The 25,544-nt window shown below is 41.7% G+C and overlaps 2 protein-coding genes across 3 annotated transcripts; both read right to left on the bottom strand.

Moving 5' to 3' along the window:
• Positions 1–2,167: 2,167 nt before the first annotated feature.
• On the bottom strand, positions 2,168–13,683 carry znf576.1 (zinc finger protein 576, tandem duplicate 1). Of its 2 annotated transcripts, none has more exons than XM_084027507.1 (10): positions 13,626–13,683; positions 12,519–13,066; positions 11,633–12,157; positions 5,823–9,445; positions 5,470–5,734; positions 4,577–4,777; positions 4,402–4,494; positions 4,100–4,286; positions 3,734–3,941; positions 2,168–3,641 (listed from the first exon to the last, which is right to left on the bottom strand). In XM_084027507.1, the coding sequence occupies exons 2-10, from the start codon at positions 13,042–13,044 to the stop codon at positions 2,352–2,354; spliced, it is 6,918 nt and encodes a 2,305-aa protein (XP_083883633.1). In that variant the 5' UTR covers positions 13,045–13,066; positions 13,626–13,683; the 3' UTR covers positions 2,168–2,351. The 2 variants fall into 2 exon arrangements, with proteins under 2 accessions (XP_083883633.1, XP_083883632.1); XM_084027506.1 differs by having other exon boundaries at positions 13,570–13,672.
• Positions 13,684–17,548: 3,865 nt separating this feature from the next.
• On the bottom strand, positions 17,549–25,251 carry LOC311025081 (uncharacterized protein). The gene is made up of 2 exons (XM_084027787.1): positions 24,868–25,251; positions 17,549–22,782 (listed from the first exon to the last, which is right to left on the bottom strand). The coding sequence occupies exons 1-2, from the start codon at positions 24,980–24,982 to the stop codon at positions 18,494–18,496; spliced, it is 4,404 nt and encodes a 1,467-aa protein (XP_083883913.1). The 5' UTR covers positions 24,983–25,251; the 3' UTR covers positions 17,549–18,493.
• Between the last annotated feature and the right edge of the window lie 293 nt (positions 25,252–25,544).

Below are 25,544 nucleotides of genomic sequence, written 5' to 3'. Positions count from 1 at the left end.
CAGTGACAAAAGGCTGCGGTCCAGTCGGACAGTTTCCAGCGGGATGTCATAGAAATAGTCCCGTTAGATGCGACCACGTTGGGATTTTTTTTAAGGGGAAAAAAAAAACGTTAGGAATTATTTTGAATTATTCGTAAATATCTGTGGGAATGTGTGTGTCTGTGTGTGTGTATGCATTGTATTCTCTTCGTTATTCTTTATGTCTGCATCGTGAAAATGTGTCCTTATTTCCATCAACCACACACAATATGATTGTTAACAGATTGCACCTTTATTGCACAGACTAATAGCCTACAATGTATCGTTACATATTATACTAATAAAGGAAAATCGCATTTTATACTAAACGTGGTGTTTGTTGTCAAAACTTAGAGCCAATCAGCTGCTCGATAAGGCGACAGACACGCGTTTCCCGTCATACCCTGGGTCTGCCGTCGGCTGAGAGGAGAGCGGGCTCGTTCAATATGAGCCAGACGTGAAGACTCGACCAGTAGCGCACAATGCATGCATGTTAGATTTTGTGCACAAATAAATCTGATCCTTCGGAAGCTAAAATTATGTTCATCTTGAACGCACCTTTGAAAAGCAACAACGTTCCACGTGAATTTCTGAGTGTTATTCATTTTTGTTCCGTATATTAGGAGAACAAATTTGATAGACAGAATATCATATTTATATATTTATGAATCATTCTTTTCTTTTATGTTTTTTTGTATTATTATTAGAATTAGGGAATACAATAAGAATCCTGATCCACACTCCATACCAGTTGGTGGCGGTAATGCACTATAACGTTGTTTGCCATCTGCCATACATTTTTTTAAATAAAAAGAAGAAGAAGAAAATCGGCGGCCGCCTTTATCACGTCAGGTTGTTTGCCCACGTGTGTATTACGTCAGAGCAGGTCGGACACAAATCCATGCATTGTGCAGCGATCGATTCATTAATTCATTCAATTTTTGATGCATTTTTCATGCTTGTAGCATGTGGTGGTACCTGCACCGCCATCAGGTTGCACAGGTGGTCCAGCTGTGCGGTAGCAAGGAGGTTTGCTGTCTGGATCAGCCTGTGATTTCAAGTTGTTATTTTGATTTTCGTTGTTAATCTAGCCCTCAATGGGTTGACGATTTTGGTTTCCATCAAATGTTGTTGGACATTTTTTTTTCATCAAGATCTGATGTGGTATTTAAGTGTTTTAGTGTCCACAAACATTTTATTTATTAAAAACAGACCAGTCGCTGCTTTGTAGTGCCTGGAATGAGGAACACAAACCTTTCATGGAAATGACGTACAGTTTTTTTACATTTAGGTCATTTTACAGTATAATAATAAAAGATGTTTAACAAAATGCCACAATATCTGTTCATTTATTGTGATACAATCATCTAAATACACACAGTAGGACAGCCAACATTATAATTTTTATGAATGTGGAATAGAGCTTCTCTGACCAAAAATAAAAGTATCACAATTATTCACTACAGTTTGAATGTTTTTAAGTCTAATTGTAACTCTTCACACCATGTGTTTGTACCAAAATTACCATTTAGATTTATATCTGTATTATTAGTAGCACATCCCTTAAGTATATATCTCTGTATAGGAGTATGTATATTCAATTTACATTGACTTCCAAAATCTCTTATCTTCTTATCTTTAAGATCACAGTCCAACAAGCACACATGTAAATTATACAGTTAATGTTGGCTGAATTCCATTTAGCTGTTTCAGTTTCAGGGTCCTGGTATTGTGCATGCTGCCGGATCACTGTGACAGAATGCTTGACAACCGATTATAACAAAGCCATCCTGAATGTTATTACCAACCACTCAAATGTTAACGTGTATTGTGCAAACTTTTGTTGTTGTTAAAAAAAAAAACAATGCACACACTTTTTCATCTTTCTTTTATTATTTTTGGGAAATTCCTCCCAATAAATCAAGTTAAAATCAATCTTGTCATGGAATTTAAATTCATTCAGGCTAAATAAATAGTTAAAATAAAAATTAATGTCACGTCAATGTCACATGTTGTGCTCCTTTTACAGCACAAAGTGTATGGCTATGTATATATTTTTTTTTACATTTCCATCTGAAGGCAAATTTATTTTTACACTTGCTCAATGACATGACATAATAAGCCATCACAAAGCATTTATTTTCTTAAACTGCAGTACAAATAATCCTTCAGAAAAAATGCCACTGCCAGTGAAAGGCATCATGGAAATGTTAAAAAAGGACAGAGGAGATAAAACCATTGTTTGATTAGCTGGGTTTCCATATACTAAATACACCACGGTGACATTTCAACCAGAAAGCAACATGTTGGGGGGGTAAATTCTGTGGTGGACACTACTCTTTTCCCAAACTCTCTTGATTATGGAAATTCAAAAAGCAGTTATGGTTGCGTGAGATACAAAGAAAGACACAGCACTTAAGGCATAGCACTCGAGATGTTCTCTGACAGTCCCTAAAGCGACACCTGCCTCCTTCTCCTTCCCCAAACTGCTCTGGCCAGTGGCCTGAACCATCGTACCGTGTAGCTGCATCTGGTAGAGGACTCTCCTCCACCACGCTGGGATTGGGGGTTTCATTTGTTGCATCAGCCTTCTCCTTGGGGGGTTGAGGGGGAACGGAGTCCTGGGTATCAGAGCTGCTGGAGACGATCAAAGCCTTAGACACCTCCAATCTGAAGGCCATGAGAGTCAAAGGTGCAGACGCTTCCCTGTGATCCTGTCTGTACAGGAGCCAGGAGTTGACCAGAGCTAGATCCGCCAGGTACCAGAGCACCGCTTGAGGCCAGCTGGTTGGGGCTGAGGCAGTGAGAGGGATAGAGTACAGATTTTGCAAATCTCTGTTGAGATTAGCGGACATCTGGGCCTTTTCAAAGTTGTCAATGAGTGAAGGCATGTTCCTCTGGCCGTTTCCTGCAGTAGAAAGTATGAAGCCGCAGTGCGATCTGCGCAACATTAGCTTCCCGTCTGAGCTTATGAATTCATCTCCGATCTGTCCTCTGGCTCCTCCAACCCTTCCTGCACCATGAACCCCGGCAACTAGGAGACGCTCCAGCATAGCAGGGGTGGACAGTTCCTGTTTGCAGAGAAACACCATACTTCCTTTGGGGACCATTTTTTCGACAGCATCTTCTTTGCCGGACAGACCCAACTTTAGATCCACATGGAAGAGCAAACCACCATATCCGATTAATGTAGTACAGTAAAGAGACAGTTTCTTGTTGTGCATCTTCCGAGTCAAAGGAAGTGGATATTGATCGACTGCATAATCACCCTCTCGCCTCAGTGACTGGCACCCAGCTTTGAAACGGCACAATAATGGCTGAGCCTTCCACAGTGGATCAGTCTGTGTTTCTGAACTGTTCAGATCATTTTCCTTGTCCCTATGTCTCTGCCCATCACTACGCTGACAGATTTTACCTTGACTGCTTGAGAGAGATTTACCTTGCTGCACGTTTTCAAAGTCACAATGATATCTTCCTTCCGGAACATTACTGTTGACTGGATCCTGTGCAGGAGAGGCGAGCTTCAACATGCGAGACAACTCGAGGAAACGGGAAAGTGGCATGGCTTCAGCAATCAAGGGCACCTTAGTCAAGTCCTCCCAGTAGAGCCTCGGACTGGGAAACTGAAAAATATAAGAGACCAAATAAATGTTAAGTGGTCTTGCGTCTAAACTACACAGTTAAATCAAATATACATTAAAAAAAGAGCACAGACCTTTAAAGTTCCCATTGCAATGTGGATCCCAACAAACTGTGCAACCTCTCCGGCTGTGACAGGTTTGGTCATGTTGGACAGTTTATTTGTGCAATTGGCTATATCTTCCCAGGTATCCCAACCAAAATAACTGCAGAAGTAGGTAATGGGCTCTCTCCTGCTGTTTGTTTCTGTTGATGCTTGGACGTGGCTCGTTGACATTGGCAAACTGGGGAGAGAGAGAAATGGGGAAACCAAAATGTTACAATGCATCATTCTTTCTCCATAGTATTACAATACTATTAAATGTTAATAAAATAGTAAACAATTTATATTTTGTGAGCAGTGCTCTGTGAAGATTTGAGAATAAAAAACGATGTACTATACTTTTGTGACATTTCATCTGGCTGACATGCGCCTTTTTGATGGTTCTTGTAGAAATAGGCCATTATTTCGGCTTCTGAGTCGAGCTGAGGATCCGACAACTCATAACCACCCATGTCCTCTTCATCAGAACTCTGGAGCAGAAAGTCACGTAGGTCTGGTGGCTGCTGCCACTCATCGTCTACCTCAGCTGAAAGATCAGAAGACATACGGATGAGTTATAAAAAAAGTATGAGCAAAAGTTTTAATAAATAGTTTAAGGCAGGGAGCTACAAGTATAGGTCATGTTCAAATAGAAAACAAACCTCGGCCATCCGCAAAGTCACTGACTCCTGGTTCAGTCAATGGTCCTCTCACTCTCATTTCCTTGTAGTCTGAGGCAGAACAGCTCCCTTCATCTGTTGTTAAGAGATTCAACATTAAAATCTTCCCATCATTTTTTGTAAAAGGAGAATAACACTGGAAAATGCAATGACTCACTTAAATTATGATGTGTTGCTGGATGTTCTGTCTGCTCTGTATCACTGGACCCCCCCGTGGCTAAATTCCCACTGTTGGTCTGAACAATTCCGAGTAGGACCTCCCTCTCCTCCTCCTTCACTGGGTAAAAGATACACTGGTTGGTGTTGAACTCGGGGGTGACACAACTCTCGTCCCTCGTTGTCTCCCCACTCTCGATTACTGAAAGCAAAAAAAGGCCAAAACATCCATCTCTGAAAAAGCTAAAGCTCTCAAAGGCTTACAGATGCAGTGTACCAAGTGGATTTACCACCACATTGATCATCACATTTCAAAGCTAGAACTAGGTGGTGTCTAACTTCGCTGGAAAATAGTAATAGCAAAATAAATTTCATCTATTCTCATTGGATTAGGAAGGTTAATAATTGACAGTTTAACTGTTAACTGAGAGTTTTGACCAATCAATGCTATCAGTGAAAAAAATAATAGAATATTACAAATTTAAAAAAGCTGAAAGGAGAACAGCTGGTCCACCTTAATGTCTGTCCACCTTAAGTGTGCCTGAGCCAGAGGTTGTTGCTAACGTTGGGGATAACCAGATGAATCCCCTTCACTTTAATCAGCACGTGGCTGGCGATAGACAGGAACAAATAATCTGTACTGTATTGTTATGGTAACAGCAATAACATTACTGCTGACTTCATTCGCATCGTTGCACACACGCTTGCTTTCTCCCCGTCGTCACTCGCTAACGTTATGCCAGGCTTTAAATAATTTGTTTCATTCCCTGACAAAGTTGATAAACTTGAGTGGTATTGATATTCTTATCTAACTCTAAGAAGGAAAGCAAACAATCCCATTTCCCCAGATGTTGAACTGGTACTTTAAAATGTACAGTGTGGCCTCATACTTACATGGACTGGAGGTGTTTTCATTGGTGACTGGCTCCACATTCCATCGGATGTGTCTGTTGCTATGCGTCGCCTGGACCTCATGCAGCACGAGGCTACTCTCCTCCTTCACCAGAACAGTCCTTATGTCACGATGGTGCTGTGGCTGGACACTTGCACTCTGTCTGTTTTGACAGTTGGGGACAACCACTGTTGGATCGGAGATATTCTCTTCAACCTTGATGTCTTGGCTTCCGAGGGCTTCATTCTCAACAATGCTGTTGAGACCCTGGAACCACAGCAAATGTAAGTTTGCAATGTTGCATTCATTTTTCATTGTTCATGTATGGTATTAGTTGGTACAATTGTCATCTTACCTGTCTGTTATTGCTACTTGCTGTAATCAGGCAAGGCTCCTTGTCAGCAGTTGCTCTCTGTCCAACGGTGACCAACTTCTCAAATATGATGCCTGGAGACTGGTCAGACTCTCTGTCATGTTCCCCACTTCCTTGCAGTCCTCTGAGCTTCATTACTTCCTCAACACTAGAGGTAACAGACTCCAGCTCAAAAACAACTTGCTCTTCTGGCAGAGAACTGGTAGCAACAGTAGCAGCAGCAGCTTTGTTGCCCTCATAACTTGTCTCTGACTGTGAAGTCTTTGCGCTGGTCTCGTCTTCGTCATTCATTTCTGAATCAGAGCTGATGCGACGTTCTTCGTAAACTACCTGACATTCATCCTGTTCGTTCATGGTTTCTGTTCCTCTGATGGCATTTCCAAGTGAATCTCTCTTTGAAATCGCTTCCTGTTTTAGACGTCCCATTCCTCTTCTCCTACAACTTGTAGCATTCCTCGCAATGGATCCTTTCCCTCCTCCTTTTTTCTTTTGGACTAACAGTTCTTCCTCCTCTTCTTTGATTTCCACTTGGTGAGTGGAGCATGACACTGTCTGGGAAGTTAGACTTTTTCCAGCTGGTGTTTCATGACTAATTTGCCCAGAAAGCTGATCAGTGCTCCCACAATCAGAATTGCCGGTTCCACTTGGTTCATTTTGGGAAACAATGTCGTCATGAGATTTTGGTTCATCTCTCTCATTCTGCTCCCCAACAGTGACTAAATCTACCTCGAGCAGTAAACCCTCCTTAATGTCTTCATCCGTGGTGAACTGGACTGGAGATTCCGAGCTGGGATTCTTTGGGGCACCTTCTTCTTGCTTGTCCTCATCTGATGCCAAAGGCTCTTCTTTGTCTGAACTCTTTGTCTGAGTAGAGGTACTTAAAGGGGGTGCAGGTATAACGTTTGGAGGGGTCTCACTGGTTTTCATTTGATCTGATGGGGTTTGAACTTCTGGAGAAGTATGCGACTGATCATCTTGTGCGATATTACTTTGAGCTTTATTTTTACATTCACACGCATTCACTTCAACATCTGAAGGAGGAACGGGTAAAGACGGCGATGGAATCAAAGCTGGAAAAGAGACACCTTGCTCTCTCTCCTCTAATGCCATCTCTGCGATCTCAGGCTCAGTATCCCAGTCTGTAGCAGAACTCATCACCCCAGAAAACTTATCATGCTGTTTTGGAAGCTGGTACAGGTCCAACCTGGAGACACCTTCAAAGATGTTCCCATTGGTGTAAGTGAGACCGGGACTCTCTACAATATGCACCGTCGCCTTGTGCTTCTGGAGGGATGCGACTTCGCTAAATCTTTGCCCACAGTCCTTACACTCTAAGGCCCGCTTGGAGTGAGAAGTTATCACCCCTTCAGTCTCCACTTTCGAGGAGGCTTTACGTTTCCTGGTGGTCTTGGGCTTGACAGGCGTCTCAGGTGCTTGGCTGGAAACCTGTAGCGAGGACAACAGTGAAAGTGCTTTCTGGTTCTTTTTGGGTCTTCCTCCTTTTTTCTTACCTACTTCTTCAAGATTATTAGTAGACTCACTTGCTGAATGTTTGAGCTTGTTGTCTTTATATTGTTGGGACATTGTCTGGGCCTCGTGGGCTGAAGTCTCCTGTGTCTGTGCCTTTGAAGGGTCTAACTTGTAAACTTTCAATTGAGGCTGTTTATGACCTTTCAGCAGAAGTAGAGCATCTTGCGTTATATGTGGTCCTGGTAAGTCTGCTTTAGTATCGACTTTCTCCTGTTTTGCCAGGTTTTTTTTTCGCTTCCCATCCTTTGCATTCTTTGGCTGATCTTTTCGCATTATTTTTGTTTGTTTTTTCTTTTTAAATACAGACGAGGCTACAGTTTTGTGTTCATTTATGGGTGCCAAACTCTCCTTGGCCACTTCTTTTTGCCTTTTCATTTTATTTTTTATTTTATCTCCTTTGATTTGTTGCACTTGATTGTCCTGAGTCGATGAAGGTGATTTTATTTCATCGGTAGATATCAAATGTCCCGCTTTCTTGTCCACTTTTCCCTTTTTTCCCTTCTTCTGTGATGGTACCTTTTTCTCTGAGAGATTGGTAGTTGGGGTTTTACATCTTACCCTTTCCTCTTGCACTGGCTGACGCTGCTGTGATGGTTTCTTCTGTTTCTTGTTTTTCTTCTCTTTGCTTTGAGGCCCAAATTTAACAACGAGGCGATTCTTTTTTGTTTTATGTCGTTTAGCAGGTGTGGCATCAATTTGTAAATCATCCTTGTGTATGGATCCGACCATTTCTTGCATATATCCTTGAAAGATAAAAGCCCTGGTTGGTTTTCTTTTCCGCACTTTCACCAATTCTTGAGCAGACATTACATTTACGGGTAACTCTGACATCTGTGGCACCTGCTTGGTTTCCAAGTGTGATGGTACCTCTTCTTTAGCAGATTCATCCACTACTTCAGACATGTTCTCCATCTTATCCCGAATCTCCTTGCTGTCAACCAGCAATTTCATAGATGGTTCTTGTTCATCTTTTTCCTGTGGCTCTTGTTGTGGAACTCCATCCGTCACAGGGTGGCTTTGATCTAGACTGGATGTTTGCATCTGTGAATCAACCGCTTCTTTGAGATTACTTTCAGATTCACTTGTAGTTTCTGTGAGTGTGTCTGGTGGAACAAAAGGGCAAGAATGAAGAACCTGTTGTTCTGTTTGCAAAGGTGCCAGCTCCAGCTCAACTGTTGTCATCAGTGGTGGGGCTGTCAGGCTGGTCTCCTGCTCATCTAATACAGTCTGATCTCCAATCTTCTCCAGGTCAGTGGTTGGTACCAGAGAAGAGGACAGGGTTTCATTTTGTGAAACAGTTTGCGATTCTTCCAGCTCCACAGTTGGTATAAGTTCTAATATGACTGTTTGCTCAAGGTTTTGCTCGTCCTCATTCTGACCAATTGTTTGATCCATAGGCTCAGCCTGAACTGTACCAATATCAGGGTGTTGAAAGATCTGATGCATCACCTCTCCCTCGAGTCTCTCTGCATGTTCAGTCTGAACGAGTGTTAGTTCTATATTTTCACCTGGAGCGATGTGTGAACCTAGCTCCGAGAAAGACGGGGTTTCCAACTGTCCATCCGGTGTAATGGGTTCCAGTATAATTGTTTGCTCCATTGAATCACATTGGTTGTTTGAAGGGTAAAATTCAACTATCTTAGATTCCATCTGTTTAACTCCAATAAGTTCTAACTGCGGTGGGTTGAGATTCAATTGCGTTGTTTCCTCCAAATGTGATATCTGCTGCACTTCTAGTGGTGGGGCATGAGGTGGCACCTGCCCCAATATGACAACTTGGTTTACTTTCTGTACATTTCCCAAAGATTCAATAAGTCTGCGAATCTGCTCTGTGTCAATATTGGCATCAACTTTTTGCAGAGGTCCATTTGGTCCCACCTGCAGTAGTGCTGACTGGCAGATAGATATTGGAGTTATGATGGGCATAGTTTGTTTCACTTTCTGCCCAGCTGGGATGGCCTTACTGGCGGCAGCAGGCAACACATTGTGCTTAGTTTTCATGTGATGTAGTCGTGTCTTGGTACTCTTGAAAGTGGCTTTGCATGCAGAACAAGGATACTTTACTGTAGGAGCACCTAAAGAGAATAAAGAAACACAGTTACGTGTATGGCATGAAATGTGCAACATATGTCCTGCGACTTGACAGATTTTTTTTTGACAGAGGACAAATTCATGCCAGGCCATATCTCCTTTTTTACAGGCATGTATTAGCTACAAATACATTGAAATAAATTCACATACCACACATTGTAACAATTAGGGCTGTCAAAATTACTGCATTAACGCACGTCGTTCAATTGCTGGGGTTAACAGATTTACGCTGTTGGTTCTCTGAATGGGATGTTTGAGTATAAAAAAACAAAGATGGAGCATCAATAAAGGACGTAATGTTAGCGAGTGTCCGGTGGAGGGAGAGAGTGCGTGCAGTGAGTATGAAGTCAGCAGCACTTGAGGAGAAAACGGCATTACAGCTGTGATATATATGGTATACAGCAGATAGCCCCGACATTAGCAACAGCTAAAGAATACACTTTTTTTTTTTAAACTTACGGTGGGCTGACCTTTCAAGATGCGCTGACCTTTAAAGTGGACCAGCACCTCCTCTGAGACTCTTTTCTATTTCTTTTAACTGTGTAACTGATGTAACTGAGCAGGTTAAACCGGTAATTATTAATATCCCTACTGCAAACTCTGCTCTGTTTGTATCAGGAAAAAATAAAGTTGAATGTTATGATTGTAAGTTATTGTTAGAATTGTAATGGTAATATTAAGTACTCATATCAGTACTGAAATTTAAGTATTCGGATAAAAAGTGGTATTTGTGCATCCCTATTTGTAGAGGCTTCAGACTCTGGTGCATATACGACAATTTACAGAGAAAATGGGAATTTTTCATACATATTTACGAATGGTGATTAATCGTGATTAATCCACAGATACTCTGTGATTTATCTGATTAAAATGTTTAAATGATTGACAGCCCTAGTAATAATATCACTGAAGCCCTTGACTGTTGATAAACTGTTCACTTACGGTTGTCAGGGCCTCTGATATATTGTGCATCTCTAAAAATTGTAAATCGTTGCAACAGAAAATGGAAAAAAGTCGAAAGCAATACACACAGCTATTTGATGCTGCACATACACACAGCTGTGCTTTAAACTAAATGCTGAATGGACCCCCTATTAGTTTAGCGTGTTCGTATGTCAACATTTGCTAATTAGCACTTAATGCAACACGTCCAGCTGAGACTGATGGGAATGTGATTCGGGAATATATTAAGTCATAAGCCAAAGTATTGAGAAAAAAATATTTTAACCTAAAGATGGCGCTACATGACAAGTTATGGGATAAACATTTCGATTAATATTCTGCCTTAGGAGGACATGAATGTCAGAACCACATTTCATGGCGATCCATTCAATAGTTCAATAGAAATTTGCTCAAAACCATAATGTCTGTGATTGGAGATCTGGAGGAGGTGAGGAGACCGATGATGAAGAAGACTTCTGGATATTAACGATGACTTAAGCAACAGTTTAATGAATACGAGGCCAAGGAGAATTCAAGTTTCAGACAAACAGTGGTGTCACTGTGTATGCCATCCATATAATTCTGAAGGTTTCCTTTTGTGTAGTTTTATTTAACCCTAGTTCCTCAGAACATACTACATATGTTTTACTTGTTACATGCTTCTATAAGGTTATCAATACTCAACAGGGGCCTTTGCTTACCATTGCCCTAAATCAGTTGCTGTGTCTTCTGAATAAGCACAGCACAGTCTTGAACACAGACAAAAAGTCTGCATCATTATTCTAACACAGTTTCCTCCTCTGACCTTGGTATCCATGGATACCAGGGGCTGTGCATCTCCATTATCAGCGCAGCTGTGCACCTTGTGTCAGAAAGAAAACAGCCAGAACATAACATTTCTACTTCTAGGCTCTGCAACTGTTAAACCTACAACTGTGTGGGTAGCTGGGTAGTCTCCTTGTAAAGACATTTTACAATGTAGACCTCATGGTGGCAGAGGGAAAGTCAGGGGATCCACAAAGTATTTGAGATGCATCCTCTGAGAACCATGAATGCCAGTACAAACATTCATGGAAATCCAGTTGTTCACATATCTCAGTATGGACCAAAGTGGTGAACTGACAGACAAACCAACATTGTCATCCCTTGAGCCATGCCGTTACAATAGCTAACAAGTACGTTAACATTGTAATGCGAAAAGACATTTGTAACAAAGACATTTTTCTCACCATTATCTTTCTTCACTTGTGCTTTAGCTGTGGCGTCCCCACCCTCTCCTTTAGCCCCTCCTCTCTCCACCTCTGGCAGGTGTGACTCCATATGTTTCTGCAGAGCTTTGGACATGGTGAACCTCTTTCCGCACTCCTTGCAAACGTACGGCCTCTCTCCAGTGTGTGTACGGCGGTGATACTTCAGCAAAGTCATTGTCTTGCAAGGTTTGCCACAGTCAGTGCAGGCATAACCATCCTGGCCAAAATGAATTTTTTTATGATGAGTGAGCTCTGATGACTTGCTGAAGGCCTGGCCACAGATTGGACACTTGAAGGGGTTCTTCTCTGTGTGGGCTTTCTGGTGGATCATGAGCTCTGTGGAGTTTGTGAAGTGCCGGTCACAAACGTAACAGGCGAAAAGGGCGTTCCTCAGTATGCAGTGTTCATATTGTGCTGGGTGGCTCAGCTTCAGGTGACGCTCTTTGCTCTTGTGATCACTGAAGATTATGTGGCAGTCCATGCATTGCAGGGAGAGCTGAGATGCTAGACGGAAAAGGGGCAGGAGGGGGAGAAAGTTTACATATAATATACAGTACATCCATATACTTAGAATAGGGACAAGGATTCATAAAAGTATAAAGGCTTGCAAAAAGAAAAAAATGTGGCTCCAGGGGCTCCTTCTGCAGTTAATTCATTGCTGAAGTCTTTTGTTTTACAGTAGAGTGCTGTGTATTTAACCTAAATCTATATGCAACTGTTCATTAGATGGCGGTAGATTTTCACAGTACCTCCTAACTAAAAATGTGACTTGAAGTGGTGTTAAATAGTATTAGTGAAACCGGTCTATGAAACATTGCCTAGTTCAGAAAAGAATAACAACACAAAAACAAGGTCAAATACTCACACGTGAGTGGCACAACAAGCGGTTTGGACATGTCAATCTTCAGAGGATCTACCATGGCCTTCTTGGAAGGAACGTATTTCTTAGGAGGACGTACACCTTTATCCGGTTTCTTTGCCTTTTGCTCATCACGCCCAGGATTAGCGTTTGTGTTGGGTGCCCGTTCGGTGGGGGCACCTGACTTGGAAGCAGAGTCCATCTCCGTCCCTGCGATGTTAACCGAGGGCCCCGGTGGTGGCTGGACAGCAGGCTCTTTCTCCAAAGCTTGTGTGACTGCCATACTTGGCGCTTCTGCTGTTTGCAACCCTGTCCCATTTTCCTGTGGCGTGACTACTGTTTCAACCCCAGCCCAAGCTGCAGAGGTGTTCTCCTCTTCTTGTGCATCTGGTTCACTCCGCGCTGGCTGAGCTTCAGTCTCGGTGTCGGCTGGTCGCTCTGGGGTTGTTGTGGTCACAGGGTTTGGCCCACTGCTCGAGTGGCCCGGACTCTGCGTGGCTTTCTGCATGCCTCTCTGCCTCTCTGTGTTCATGTGTTTCTATGAAGTCAGGTTCCTGCACAGAAACACAGAATGACTGTTAATTACACAGGTAAACTGACACACCAACACTAGCCATATATAAATATAGAGAGATAGATAGAGAGAGACACAGAGAGAGAGAGAGAGAGAGAGAGAGAGAGAGAGAGAGAGAGAGAGAGAGAGAGAGTGAGAGAGAGAGAGACTCTGTTATCTACATGGCGACAGCTGGGGGACCAGGGGATGAATGGGTTTAAAACATTTGTATCACAAAAGAAGACGGAGGGGCGTGGGGAGCTACCGGTGGAGGCTGATGTACAACCGAAATTCAACACTTTCATTAAATGGAATAGTGTATGTAACAGAGTACTTTAACATGCTCATAGTCTACTTGAACAAACCCTCCATAAAAGCCATGGTTACAAAGATAATGGTAGCACAGCTAGCTTAAATTCACTGATTTGCAGCGAAGATCGGGTTGTAATCGTTAGCATTTTCCGACCCGTTGTGGCGCCAAAGATGCTAAAATATCCGACTCACTTTCTACAACATCCGTCCGGCTGCATGGATGTAGGAGGATGTAGGTTTAAGGTTACCTAATCTGACTCGTCCGCCCAAACATCTCCGCGTCGTTCCGCACAAAAGCCAACACGGAGAAAAGCTGTAGACAACGTGACGTCACGTCTGACCAGAGCCGCAAAGGAGTCATGGGAACTGTGGTTTCTTAATTCTTAGTCCACAAATTCTCCCTCACTTGAATCTCAGCTGTGCCTAATGAAATCTGAAGACAACCAAATGAAAAAGAGAACAAGCAAGGCAAAGACCACAGGACGTTTACCACCATTCAGCAAGGCAGGAATGTTCTGGCAGCAACAATGCAATTACAACCAGAAATCAAAGTCATTATAGAATAACTGGGTAAATCTTCCCTGGGACACAATTCAAACGGGCTGAATACAGCATGCAATACTGTAAAATACTATAAAATAGTATCTCATGGCAAAAAGAAATAAGCAATACAGCCAGTTGGTGGTGCTAATGCAGCGTGTGATGTAGTATCTTCTTGACAGGGATGCACCTACTGTTAATACCCATTATTGTAGTCCCTAAAAACCTCCACAAAGCAATACAAGTCCATTAGCGCTGCACCATTAAGGTCATACCTCAATACTTTTAATTAACATTTACATATTTAATGTAATACTGCATTGCTTAAATATGATTTGTACCCTTTCCGTTATCCTCTATAATAATGCATTTATTTCAAGCCTTATGTTTCTTACAGTCATCCATTTCATTTATATAATTTCATCATTATGATAGAATTTATAATTAATGAGATTGTGCAAAAGTCTCACTGTATTAATAACGCTGTCTTAGACTCCATTAAAACGTAAAACTGGATTCTGGTAAACTGATCGACCATAAACAAGCTTATAGCGATGCCTCATACATGAGCTAAAAGATGCACATTAGTCATATTCTCACAGCCATTCATTAATACACATATAGCATGACACTTTCAAATATATCAGCTCCGAATAACATATTCAAAACACAGTATTTGTCTTTGTCTTCATTTAGTTTTGGCACTTTTGTAAAAGCTTGTTTTAATCGTACAAGTTCATAAAAGTTACTTGTATATTGCCTTTAAGAATAACATTGAAAAAACATACTAATATAAATACGCTGCATTGTTTACCCCCCCCCCCCCCCCCCCCCCAACATGAAGACAAAGACTAAAAACATTTAGAATTTAGAATGCATTTGATTTTATTTGGTTTTTACACATAGAGGGAGGTAGCTTTGCTTAATTTTTACATTCAGAGTTCCTTTCCCTTTAATCTCATAGCATCAGGCATGAACTACTAAGGTTTACTCTGTTGTAGATACTCTTTGTCAATTTCCCTAGGGATATACTTCATGCAGTTTAGTAGTGGGTGAAAGTTTGAGTTTCAAAATTCTAAGAACGCCAGATATTAAGCACTGTTTCAACAAACTCATCAATAACAGTTAACCCTTTGTTCCTTAGCCCTAACCATGTATCTTTAACAGTAAGAAATATAATAACACAAATAAAAAGGTCAACAAAGGCACCAGTATGAGAAAAATTAACGCTTCTTTGAGCCTTTAACCCTCAATATCGTCCTGTGGTATCGGAAGCTCCCCAGTAGCATGTTTTATATAATGCAAATGCAGCTTTTCCACTTCATCGAAGCCCATATCACATTCAACACACTCCCATTCCCAATACTTGTGCTCTCTGCACATACTCGTTTCCTGGGACTCTCTCTCATCCAACTCCTGTCTCGTTTGTTGCTGTGCACTTTCTGATTTCAACCCGTCAGGTGGACCGAAACCATCTGAACCCGCTCGTTTTGAAAGCTTGAGGTGATGCATAGGCTCGCCACAATCCGACACTTCAGAGTTTGCATGATCCTCGGCCTCAGCACCTCCAAGCAGCTTTTCAGTTTGATTGTTCTTCCCACCTTTTTCCTTGATAGCCATTTCTCGCTCCTGTTTGAACCAAGTGCAAAGTCTTTTCTTTTTCAGCACTTGCTTCTTTGCAAAAATCCTCGAATTCCTGATCCCCAGCAGCATCCCACTGGACCCAACATAAGTGTTAAGATGCTTTTTTCGGTGTGAAATCAGATGTCCAGGTTGGGCAAAACGCTTCCCACAGAATGTGCACTGGTATGGTTTTGCTCCAGTGTGGGTGTTGTAGTGGATCCTGAGTTGATTAGACAGGTGGAAGCTTTTGTGGCAAATATTGCACGTGTATTTCCTCAAATTGTGACTGAGCATGTGTTTATCAAGCAACTCTTGATCTATGAAGCCTTTGGCACAACTTAAACACCAAAACGGTTTCCGTTTATGGAGATCAATGTGACTCATATATGCCTGGACAGAGTTGAAGTCTTTGCAACACTGATCACACCTGGGGGAGGTTTTGACTTTAACGACCTATGAACTCTCAGGTGGCCGAGTAGCCGCGCTCGCCTGATAAATGACAACTCACAGTGTGGACACTGATATTTACTCAAATTCTGGACACTGGCCTCTAGACTTTTTTTTGGAGGTGGCTGGCTTTCATGCAACCGCTGGTGTTTTGTGAATGAACTCAAGTATGTATAAACCTTCCCACAGACCAAGCAAGCATGAATCTTCCCGAGTTGCCTCGTTGAAACTCCAGCACCTTGTGTTGTGCTTGAGGGGCTCGTCTGCAGTGGACTGCTCATGTCACACCTGTCTGCATCACCACCGTTTTCTCCATCGTCTGCTCTCCCAGAATCCAGATCTGCTGTGGGATTCAGGTCGTCTCCCGTCTGAGCCTCTTCCCCCTCCTCTTCCTCCTCCTCCTCTTCCAGGGCATGTTGGTGCAGGTGAGTGTTGAAGACGTCCCAGTGTGTAAAATTCAGTCCACAATCCTTGCATACAATGCTGCACTGGTTGACTAGAAAAGAAGGAAAAAGACCAAAATGTTTACAAATATTGTCATTTTACATACTATACTTTGAGGTTCAGCAAGTTCTTATAAACTATATAAAACATAGTAGCCTATATCTTCAGATTTGAATAATATAAAGAATACTATGATGTTCCAGCTGAAATGTCTGATAACAGGTAGAACAAGCCGGGTTAACGGTGATGTCACCAATCATTTTTTGCAGCGGGTAAAACTTACAGAGTTGTGGCTCCTCTCTTCTTTCACAGATGACACTTACAAATAAAGTTTTGAGTCGGGTGCCACCTCGTCATGAAATAATTTAAATTTCAAAGCACTGCACATTAAAGAAAAATATAGAACCTAGAGTGTGCAGCATAAATAATGATGGTAATTTAAATATTAAAAGCAGAAAACACACAAGATGGTTTATGACCAGAGGACAAATTAGTTATTATGTTTCCAATTAATTTAGCATTTCTATTTTAAAATTAAATCATTATTTAATAACTTTAAGGACAAAATAATTAATTTGCAAATGTAATGTTTTTACTTAATAATGCATTAGATAACTTTTATTTGATTTAATTTAACACTACAAGTCTATAAATATTCTGGCTTGTGTGCTGGGTATGAAATGATTTCAATGTAAATACTGGCGTCTGTAATGATAAATGAAGAAAGATCTTTAGATAACTTTCTAATTAAGTGATATTTTAAATGCAATGCTGCTGCTATATATATATGCTCTGCTTGCTTAAAATATTGTTCTATTTCTACATTTGTCACGACTGCTTTTAGGAACATTTCTAATCTTTACATTGCATGCCCTGTTTTTGTATGTAAAGATGCATATTTAAGGAGGTTTTTGTAACAGTTGTTTGGCCCTGGTGTATTTATTAATTTGCACTGCCCCCTCTGTCAAATAAGCTAAACTAAGCATGCCCTGATAAAAAAATAATAGAAATATTAACAAACCAGACTGATAATTCCACAAACATGCAGTTCGACTTAACTGAAGCTGAAGGAATCACACAACCCTGCAAATCACACAAAATGGATCAATTTATTTGTATCTACTTTTTCTTCTTTGTTTCAGAAACAGCAAGGTAAACAAGTAGTGAAATTGGTCATCTAGGGGAGAAAAAAAAAACATAAATTAAAAGCGGAAAGTAACCTTTCTGGTACAATACAAATACTTTTATCCCACTCCATAAGTACTACAGTAAACTAACAACTATCCTATGTGAAAAAAAAAGCTACCTTACTTAAAGTAATGAATGGTCTTTCCACAACATAGACATATAACACTGAAAAAGAAAGAACATGGGAGCTTATACATCAATTAATGCTAATTGTATTGTATGTAAACATAATTATTTGATTGTTAAATTTGTTTCATGACATGGTAAATGGCTGTAAAATTCAACATCAGGACTTTTATTTGTTTAATCAATTCACACAACTACTGCACATTGGTGAATTTCACATATCTTTATCTTCTCTCTGCCAAACCTCAGGTTATCAAAATGGCACAAGCAAAATGAGTATATTAGTTGTGCAGAATGATTCCAATGTCGTCATAAACTCTGACATAAGCAGTGTGTCAGCTACACTTTTTGCTCTGAGGACAAACATGTACATGCATAAATGTGTCCAATTTCTTTGTCGTTGATTAATCTAGATATGAAGGACCATACTTCAGCCAGTAATCCCCAAAGGTTCAACTAATGACAGGTCTATTCAAATCAGGGGGAATCAAGGGCTCAAAACCATCATTGGGACATTTCAACATTAGTTAATAAGACGGGTTATTCTTAAACATTTGTTCATATACTAATCCAGTGTAACGGGAAGCAAATAATATAGAAACAAATAGGGGAAAGTATGTTTCCTCTAAGCCTAAACACATTTCTAATTTTGTAGCCTAACATATTTAAGTAGTTTGGCAAACTCCAAAAGAAACAAAAATCCACAATCTACAGTGTCTTCACTTCAGTCCTTTTCAGGTTGTATAGTCTAATAGCCTGCACGGGCATGTTCAATATAGTGCTGGTGCAAATCAGTTTCTTGACAAAAAGTAATTCCACATTCAAGGCAAGTAAGGCCATCGGTATCTCCCGAGGAGACAGCAGCACTTGGCCTTTTGTAATCCCGAATACATTCCTGGTGATGATCAATGAGGTCCTGGATTTCACTGAAGGTTCTGGGGCAAACGGAGCAATGATACGAGTCATCGTTACAGTGCTGGGTTTCATGGTTTTGTAACGCAGTCGGTGAAAGAAAGGCTTTGCCACAATGTTGGCACTTATGGCTACTTTGTGACTTGTCTGGGTTTAGCGTAGATGGCAGAAAGGATGTTCCTCTGCTATCGATGGAGGGGACGTTAGGTTTTATAGGCTTTGAGGTCATAGCAGTGCTGAGCCTGAAGCGAACCTCGTTTGGGAGACGACAGCGTACTTCATCGTGCCAGGCAAGGTGTTGTTGCAGTTGGTTCTCCGTCCAAAAGCCGTGGCAGCACAGGGCGCAACAATAAGGTCGGCTCTTTGCCTTGGTTTTGTGTGTTCCCAGTTGTTCCTCAGTTTGGAAAGCCTTCCCACACTTATCACACTTGAAGAGGCATTTGGTCGTATGCTCCAACAGACGGCTAAGAGGAGGGGAAGTCTCACTTGTAGTTTCAGGAGTTTGGATCTCCTCGTTAGACTCGTGCTTCATGTCCAGGCACACTTTCTTATGGTCAAGGAGGGCGCCTGGAGAAATGCACTGCTTCCCACAGTCAAGGCATGTGATAAATTTCACAAGAGGGGGGTCTGATCTGATTTTCATCTTGCCTCCACCAACAGGGGGATTCTTCACCATCACTTTAGTGTTTACTTTTGTCTCTTCTACTGAACTGCTTGAGGCGACAGCCTCTGTTTTTATCCTTAAAAGAGCCTTATTTTTACCTTTTGTCCTCTTTGAGTGGGCCTGCCATTTGTGGGCACGCAGACCTCTTGCTTTAGCAAAGGTCATAGCGCAGAGGGGACACTGGTGAGCTTTTGACTTGGATGTTGAAGCCATTGACTCATTCCTGTTCAAGTTGGCGTCGACCTGTTCTGGGACTTGGTCAACCAAGGTGAACCCGTCTCCTCGACTCCTTGAATTTTCCAGTGTGCTGTTGCTCTTGACACTTTTGCTTGAATCACGCTCTGGCTCAGTTTTGTTTTGACACAGAGGATTAAACATCTGGTGGCGCTGGAGGACACGATGGTTAAAAAACTGTTTGCCACATTTGTGGCACTGAAAAGGTCCATCCTCTGGCTTGTGGCTAACTGATTTTAAATCATCATCTTTTAGAGAGGGACGTGAAAACTTCTTTTCTTTGTGCCATCTTTTGTGAGAGCCAAGCGCTGAGTTGGACATGAATCGCCTCCCACATTCTGAGCAGTGAAATATTCCTTTGCTTGGTTCTTCCTGTTTAGGTTTCTTAAGCATTGCAGACACGGACAGTTTTGCCTTCTCTACAGATTTGTAATCTTCAGCATGAACTCTTTTATGAAAATTCAAAGCTCCAACCACTGAAAAGCTTCTGTCACATTTTTTGCATTTGTATTTCAGATTTTCTGTGCTTGGGTTTTCTAAGTTGTCTTCATGCGTTTGAATTGCCATCTTTAGCTCCCCACTGTCGTTTTCATGCTTTACCTCAGTATGTAGTGTTATTTGCTCAGAGCTTACCATACTATTTTTGTGTAACGTGAGAGTATCATTATTTTCTGGGGGTTCTGTCTTGCAATCAAATACCTGACTGTCTCTTTTAATGCAAAGTTTTTGATGAGCCCTTAAAGAGGCCTTGCTGTTGAAATGCGCGAGGCAGGTTGCACACTGCAGAGCCTCCAGCTTTACAGTAGATCTTGGCGATGATGGCGAGTGCCCCGTCTCGTACCCGTGGCTTTTCATGTGAAACTGAAGTGCTTTGGCCCGTGAAAACAGCTTCCCGCAGTCAGGACAGCTGTACGTGTTCTTTTTCAACTGCTCAACCTGATGCTGAAAAGACTTAACAGGCGGTGGGAGTAACTGGTCACTGTGCACGACCTGGTGTCTCAGCAGGCTGGAGAACAGACGGAACGACCTATTGCAGAGTTCGCATTTGTGATTTCCGTTTTCATGTTTCCGCATGTGCAATGCCATAATGCCCTTGTGACGGAACTTTCTACCACACACCGGACATGCAACCTTGAAGCGAGGGTGTCCATTAACGGAGTGCAAAGATCCTGGGACACCTCTACTTAGCCTCAAATCTGTACATTGAGACTGACTTTGCTTGTGGTGGGAGTAAGCTCCTAGAGACCAAAAACCCTTCCCGCACAGTTCACAATGATAAATCTTTGGGCCAAGCAGGGTTTTCTTTGGATTGTATTCTTTTTTAGTAACTGAAATATTCTCTTTTTTTTGTGCAGAGCAGTTTCTCATATGGTTAAAAAGGCTACCTGCATGCGAATAAGACATCGTGCAATCTGGGCATTGAAATTGTTTTCTTTTGGGATGATGTAGCTGATGAGAAACTAAAGCAGACAAACGGGAGAAGCATTTACCACACTCGTTGCATGCCAGATTTTTCTTCTCTACTCCCACGGCCTCATCATCTTTATCGCTTGCGTTTTGATTCTCGTGTTGTTGAATGTGACTGCAGTGTGCTGCGTGGCTACTGGATTCCTGGGCACATGCGTCAACCGTCACTGACTGACCTTGAGACTGCTGTTTTCTTTTACGGACGCCATGCCACATTCTGTGAACGCGCAGTGATGAAGCACTAGAAAACCAACGGTAACATTCTGGACAATCAAATCTTTCTCCTGTCATTTTATTCTCAGCTTCACCCACTCGCAGCGCACACTGCTCGTCAGTTTGCTCAAAGTCAATTTCTACAATTTTCAAATCCATCTCTGGTTTTGTAACCAGACTACTGGGGGAAACTCCAGCTTCGCTGTCATATCTTACTTCGTGGTCTGATTCACACAGTAGCTCTAGATCAGGATTAAGGTTCTGGACGGGCTCGTCCTCAGATTCACTTGCACTGATCACCTGCACATTAAAGTCCCTGGGGTCATAACTCTCCACATCTTCATCAGTCTCATTTACATGGGAGTCTTCTTCCGCCATACTGTTAGAAAGCACGTTTTCTGGTTCCACGTTTTCCTGCTGAGTCTCTTCCCCTACGCTCTCTGAAGTTCTTTGTTGTGGAAGCAGCGGGGTACGCATCTGAGCGTCCTTCTCCGTTTCTCTGAAGACATCCGTGTGATGAAGCTGATGGGAGTGAAGCGCTGAAGCCCTGGAAAACTTTAGCCCACAATCTTTACATTCAAATGCCTTCTTCTGTAGCTGACACACTTGATGAAGAAACGACTTTGCTGGCGTCTCGTCACTGTGCGCCGTGCGCTGATGCCTGTAGTAGAACGTTGGGGTCATAAATACTTTTCCGCATTCCTCACATGGGAACCTGTTTGCTGAATCATTTGAGTGATTGGCGTGCCATCGCTGATGGTTGAAGAGGGCAATGTGGCCATTGAAAGCCTTTTTACACTCACTGCAGTAAAACTCATTGCAAGTTTTCTTTGGTTTGGTTTCTTTCATTTCTTCTGGAGAGCACTGACTGTTGCGGCTAAATCGTTGATGCGTTTTAAGGCGCATTAGAGCAGAAAAAGCTTTACCACATGAACACTTAAAAGTTTTTTCAGGAGTGTCATCCATGCGGTTTTCACTGGGCTTGCCTTCAACGATTGACTCCTCCAGGTTTAATGCGTCTCCTGAATTCCTGTTTCGTGACTTTACTAACTTTTCCTCATGACAGCGACGGTGTGCATCAAGAGCTGAAGCACGAGAATAATTCCGCCCACAAGACTCGCACTGAAATGACTTCTTTTTCAAATGTTCAAGGTCATGAAAAACGGATTTGGAGGCTTGTCTGTGTGAGCGCTGATGGTTGAGGAAGTGTCCGAATACACCGTAACATTTCCCACAGTCTGGACATTCATAGGTGTGTTGCTTTGATAACGTAGGGTTTATTTGAATACTGGAGTCCTGTTGGGAGGTTTGACCATGGCACTTCTCCATATGCAAGTGGAATTCACTTGGTTCAATAAATGATAATGAACATGAATTACAGAAATTAACTATTTCTCCTTTCTTCCTGTCCCTTTCGGCGTCATGTAAACCATCCAACTGGTTGTCTATATACACGCTTTCTTGTGGATGCTGATGGCGATGCTCCAAGTATGCTGCCTCCTCTCTGAAGGCTTCTCCACAATCCCGACAGCAGAAAACCCCAACCCCTAAAAATAGAAAGGGGAAAATAGGAGGTCAAAGCCACTCCTGTTTCCAGATAAAGAAAGTCAGAAAAATAAAAATCACAAAACACAGGTGCAAATTATTTTCTTTATTTTAGGGTTGATGAGAGTTACACAAATTTTTCAAAATTTGATTCTGGAAATAGCAATTCCAATAAAAATACTCAGTGTCTAATACATACAGTGCTTAAGCCAAATTACCTCTGTCAACTTAAATTATACAGTTATTTTATAAGATTGCTCGCTGCTGAATGTTTTTCATTTTTACACAGGCAAATATAACTAAAGAACCACATCTCAATACAAGGTGATGCTTCGCCAGAGGGTTGTGACAGAAAAATGTTTCTTCACTCCAAAATTCTTTCACAATCTAATCAAACTAACTCAATTTTTACCACTAAATCAGAGATTCAGTTGATCAAAGCTTAAGTTGCACTGAACTGTTAAGTTTCATATGTGAAACATGATTACAGCCAAACGTATGCCCATTAGAGCAGTTTCATTGGCAGAAGGGCATAGTGATGACCCGCGGATTAAGAAAGGAATCTTTATTCTGGGATCACATCAAGAACATCAAGATATTATGATACTTCCTTCAAGTAGTACTTGATAGCATTTGTTTTTGACACAGACAATTAAAGGTTCAGTAGGTCATTTGGAAAAACCAGAAACTTTGAACGCATCACAGAACCGAAAAAGTCCCGCCCCCTTCGTTCAGACCTCTGTTCAAAGCCACGCTCCCAGAATGCCAAGCGAGTGCTCGAGATCGGCAGAGTGGCAATCAGGAAGTAAACATTGACAGACAGGCACGCCATCCAATTACTTTCTCCGGCCCAACTTTATTGATTGGATTTTATATTTTACAATCCTGCCACAGATGACATTTGTTTCCTTTCTTTTCTTTTTTTTTTTTAAATATAAGAGCATTTAATATAGTCATTGCTATCGGTATTATGGTTATGAGGATTTCAGGTAATATAACAGAGTGTTTCTGAATAGAATGACCTACTCAACCTTTCAGTACACAATATGCTTTGTTTGCAGTTAATTACTGCTGCTGTCTGTTGCCTGACAACAAAAATAAATCCCATTTTGTTTTCACACTGCCAATGCCAAGGAGAACTCCCCCCCACTGGTTCCATCATTGTTAAGAATGTCATTGTACTTGACAATGATAAAAACATTTTTGATTTATTAATTTCCAAATCCAACATCTGCATACAAATAACTACACAAATAAAAGCAATAAAAGCTACATTATTATGGAATCAAATAGTTTGTTTCTGCATTTCAGGGTCACTAGATCAGGATAACTCTCGACAGCCAATGATGCTATACACACACAGTTAAAATGTACACAAATCAGATATTTAAGGTGAAGATTTCTGTTTGTGTTGTTAGATGGTTGATATGAACAAACCAAATTCCATGGGAAGGCATAAGATGAGTAAGTCAAATGTGAAGAGCCTTAGATTTAACCTACATCCTCATATGTTTAAAGCGTGACTAAATTGATTTTTAAAGCCCCAAGATGCAGTGCTTCTGTATGATGTGCATTACTTTAAGCTCTGAAATAGAGAACAACACTGTGTTGTCAGATTTTAAATATCTACATATGGAAGAATACAACACTCCATATGCTGAATGGAAACTGTCCAATAGTTCTACAGTAATAACGTTTATGTATGATGAGTATACTCCTTGTAATGCAACTTTTATATTATGTTTAAATTCAAGCCTGCTTGACAAAATCTGCAGTATGTGGACTGGAGCAGACTTCAATCATGCTGAGCATCAACCTGGTCTACTAGGACTGTTGCTGGGTCTGTGCAGTAAACAGCTCTGAGCAGCCATGAACTTGAATAGTCAAAAGGGGTGCCAGGGTGGAACTGTGCAAGTGAACGCAACTTTACTATTGTTATGCGTCTGCCGCAGACATGCAGCTTGTTTTTTTTTTTTTTTGTCATGCCCCTGCGGTGAAGTTAGTGTAGGTCACCATGCATGAACAGACCATGGATGTATTGATAGCGACAACAACGGTTAGATAAGTGACCACTACGGGATCCTTACCATCAGCGGTGTCCCCAGCCGACGGACCCACGTCATGTCCCGATGCCGCGTCTCCATCGCGGGGCTCGTTTCCAGCTCCGTCCTCTGTGATCCCAGCGGCAGCAGCTCCGTCCATCTTGGAGCGACTTCGTTTGGCAGCGCTAGCTTACTGTAGCTAGCGCCCGTTAGCTTAACAGCGCCACGGTTGCTCTGAACTAACTTTCTCTCGGCAGCAGTCAGCCGCGTGCTCGCGTGAAGACGAAAGCAAACCGAGTATACTGATCTAGTTCGTTGACGTTATAACACAACGAGGCAGCATCTTATAAGGGTTTTTTTAGCACCGCGAGTGATGCTGAACAGCACGGCTAGCTGTTAGTCACACACTGAGCAGCACCGTGTGGCTGAGCAGGCATCCCTCGGCGGAAGTGGATTCTTCTTCTTCTGTTTTGTTTCCTTCAAAGAGTGAGCTGCAGTGTTTATACCACCTTATCGACTCTTTGCAGAGCGTTTGCGCTGTCTCCGCGCGTGCGTACTATCAGAGAAAATGCTGGATTTATTAAAATCACAATTTGCCTTAATCGGTCTGCATGTATACTTTGTTTTGATGTTACACACAATTCTAACCAAACGTTTTCATAAGAGTACTTGACACCCTCCATGTTACTCCCATATATGAAAAACAGTATATCTTTATTAAA

The sequence above is a fragment of the Eutrigla gurnardus genome, assembly GCF_963514095.1.
Source record: "Eutrigla gurnardus genome assembly, chromosome: 14".
Taxonomy (NCBI): domain Eukaryota; kingdom Metazoa; phylum Chordata; class Actinopteri; order Perciformes; family Triglidae; genus Eutrigla; species Eutrigla gurnardus.
Note: the sequence above shows the minus strand (reverse complement) of the source record. Positions and strands in the feature narration are given on the sequence as shown.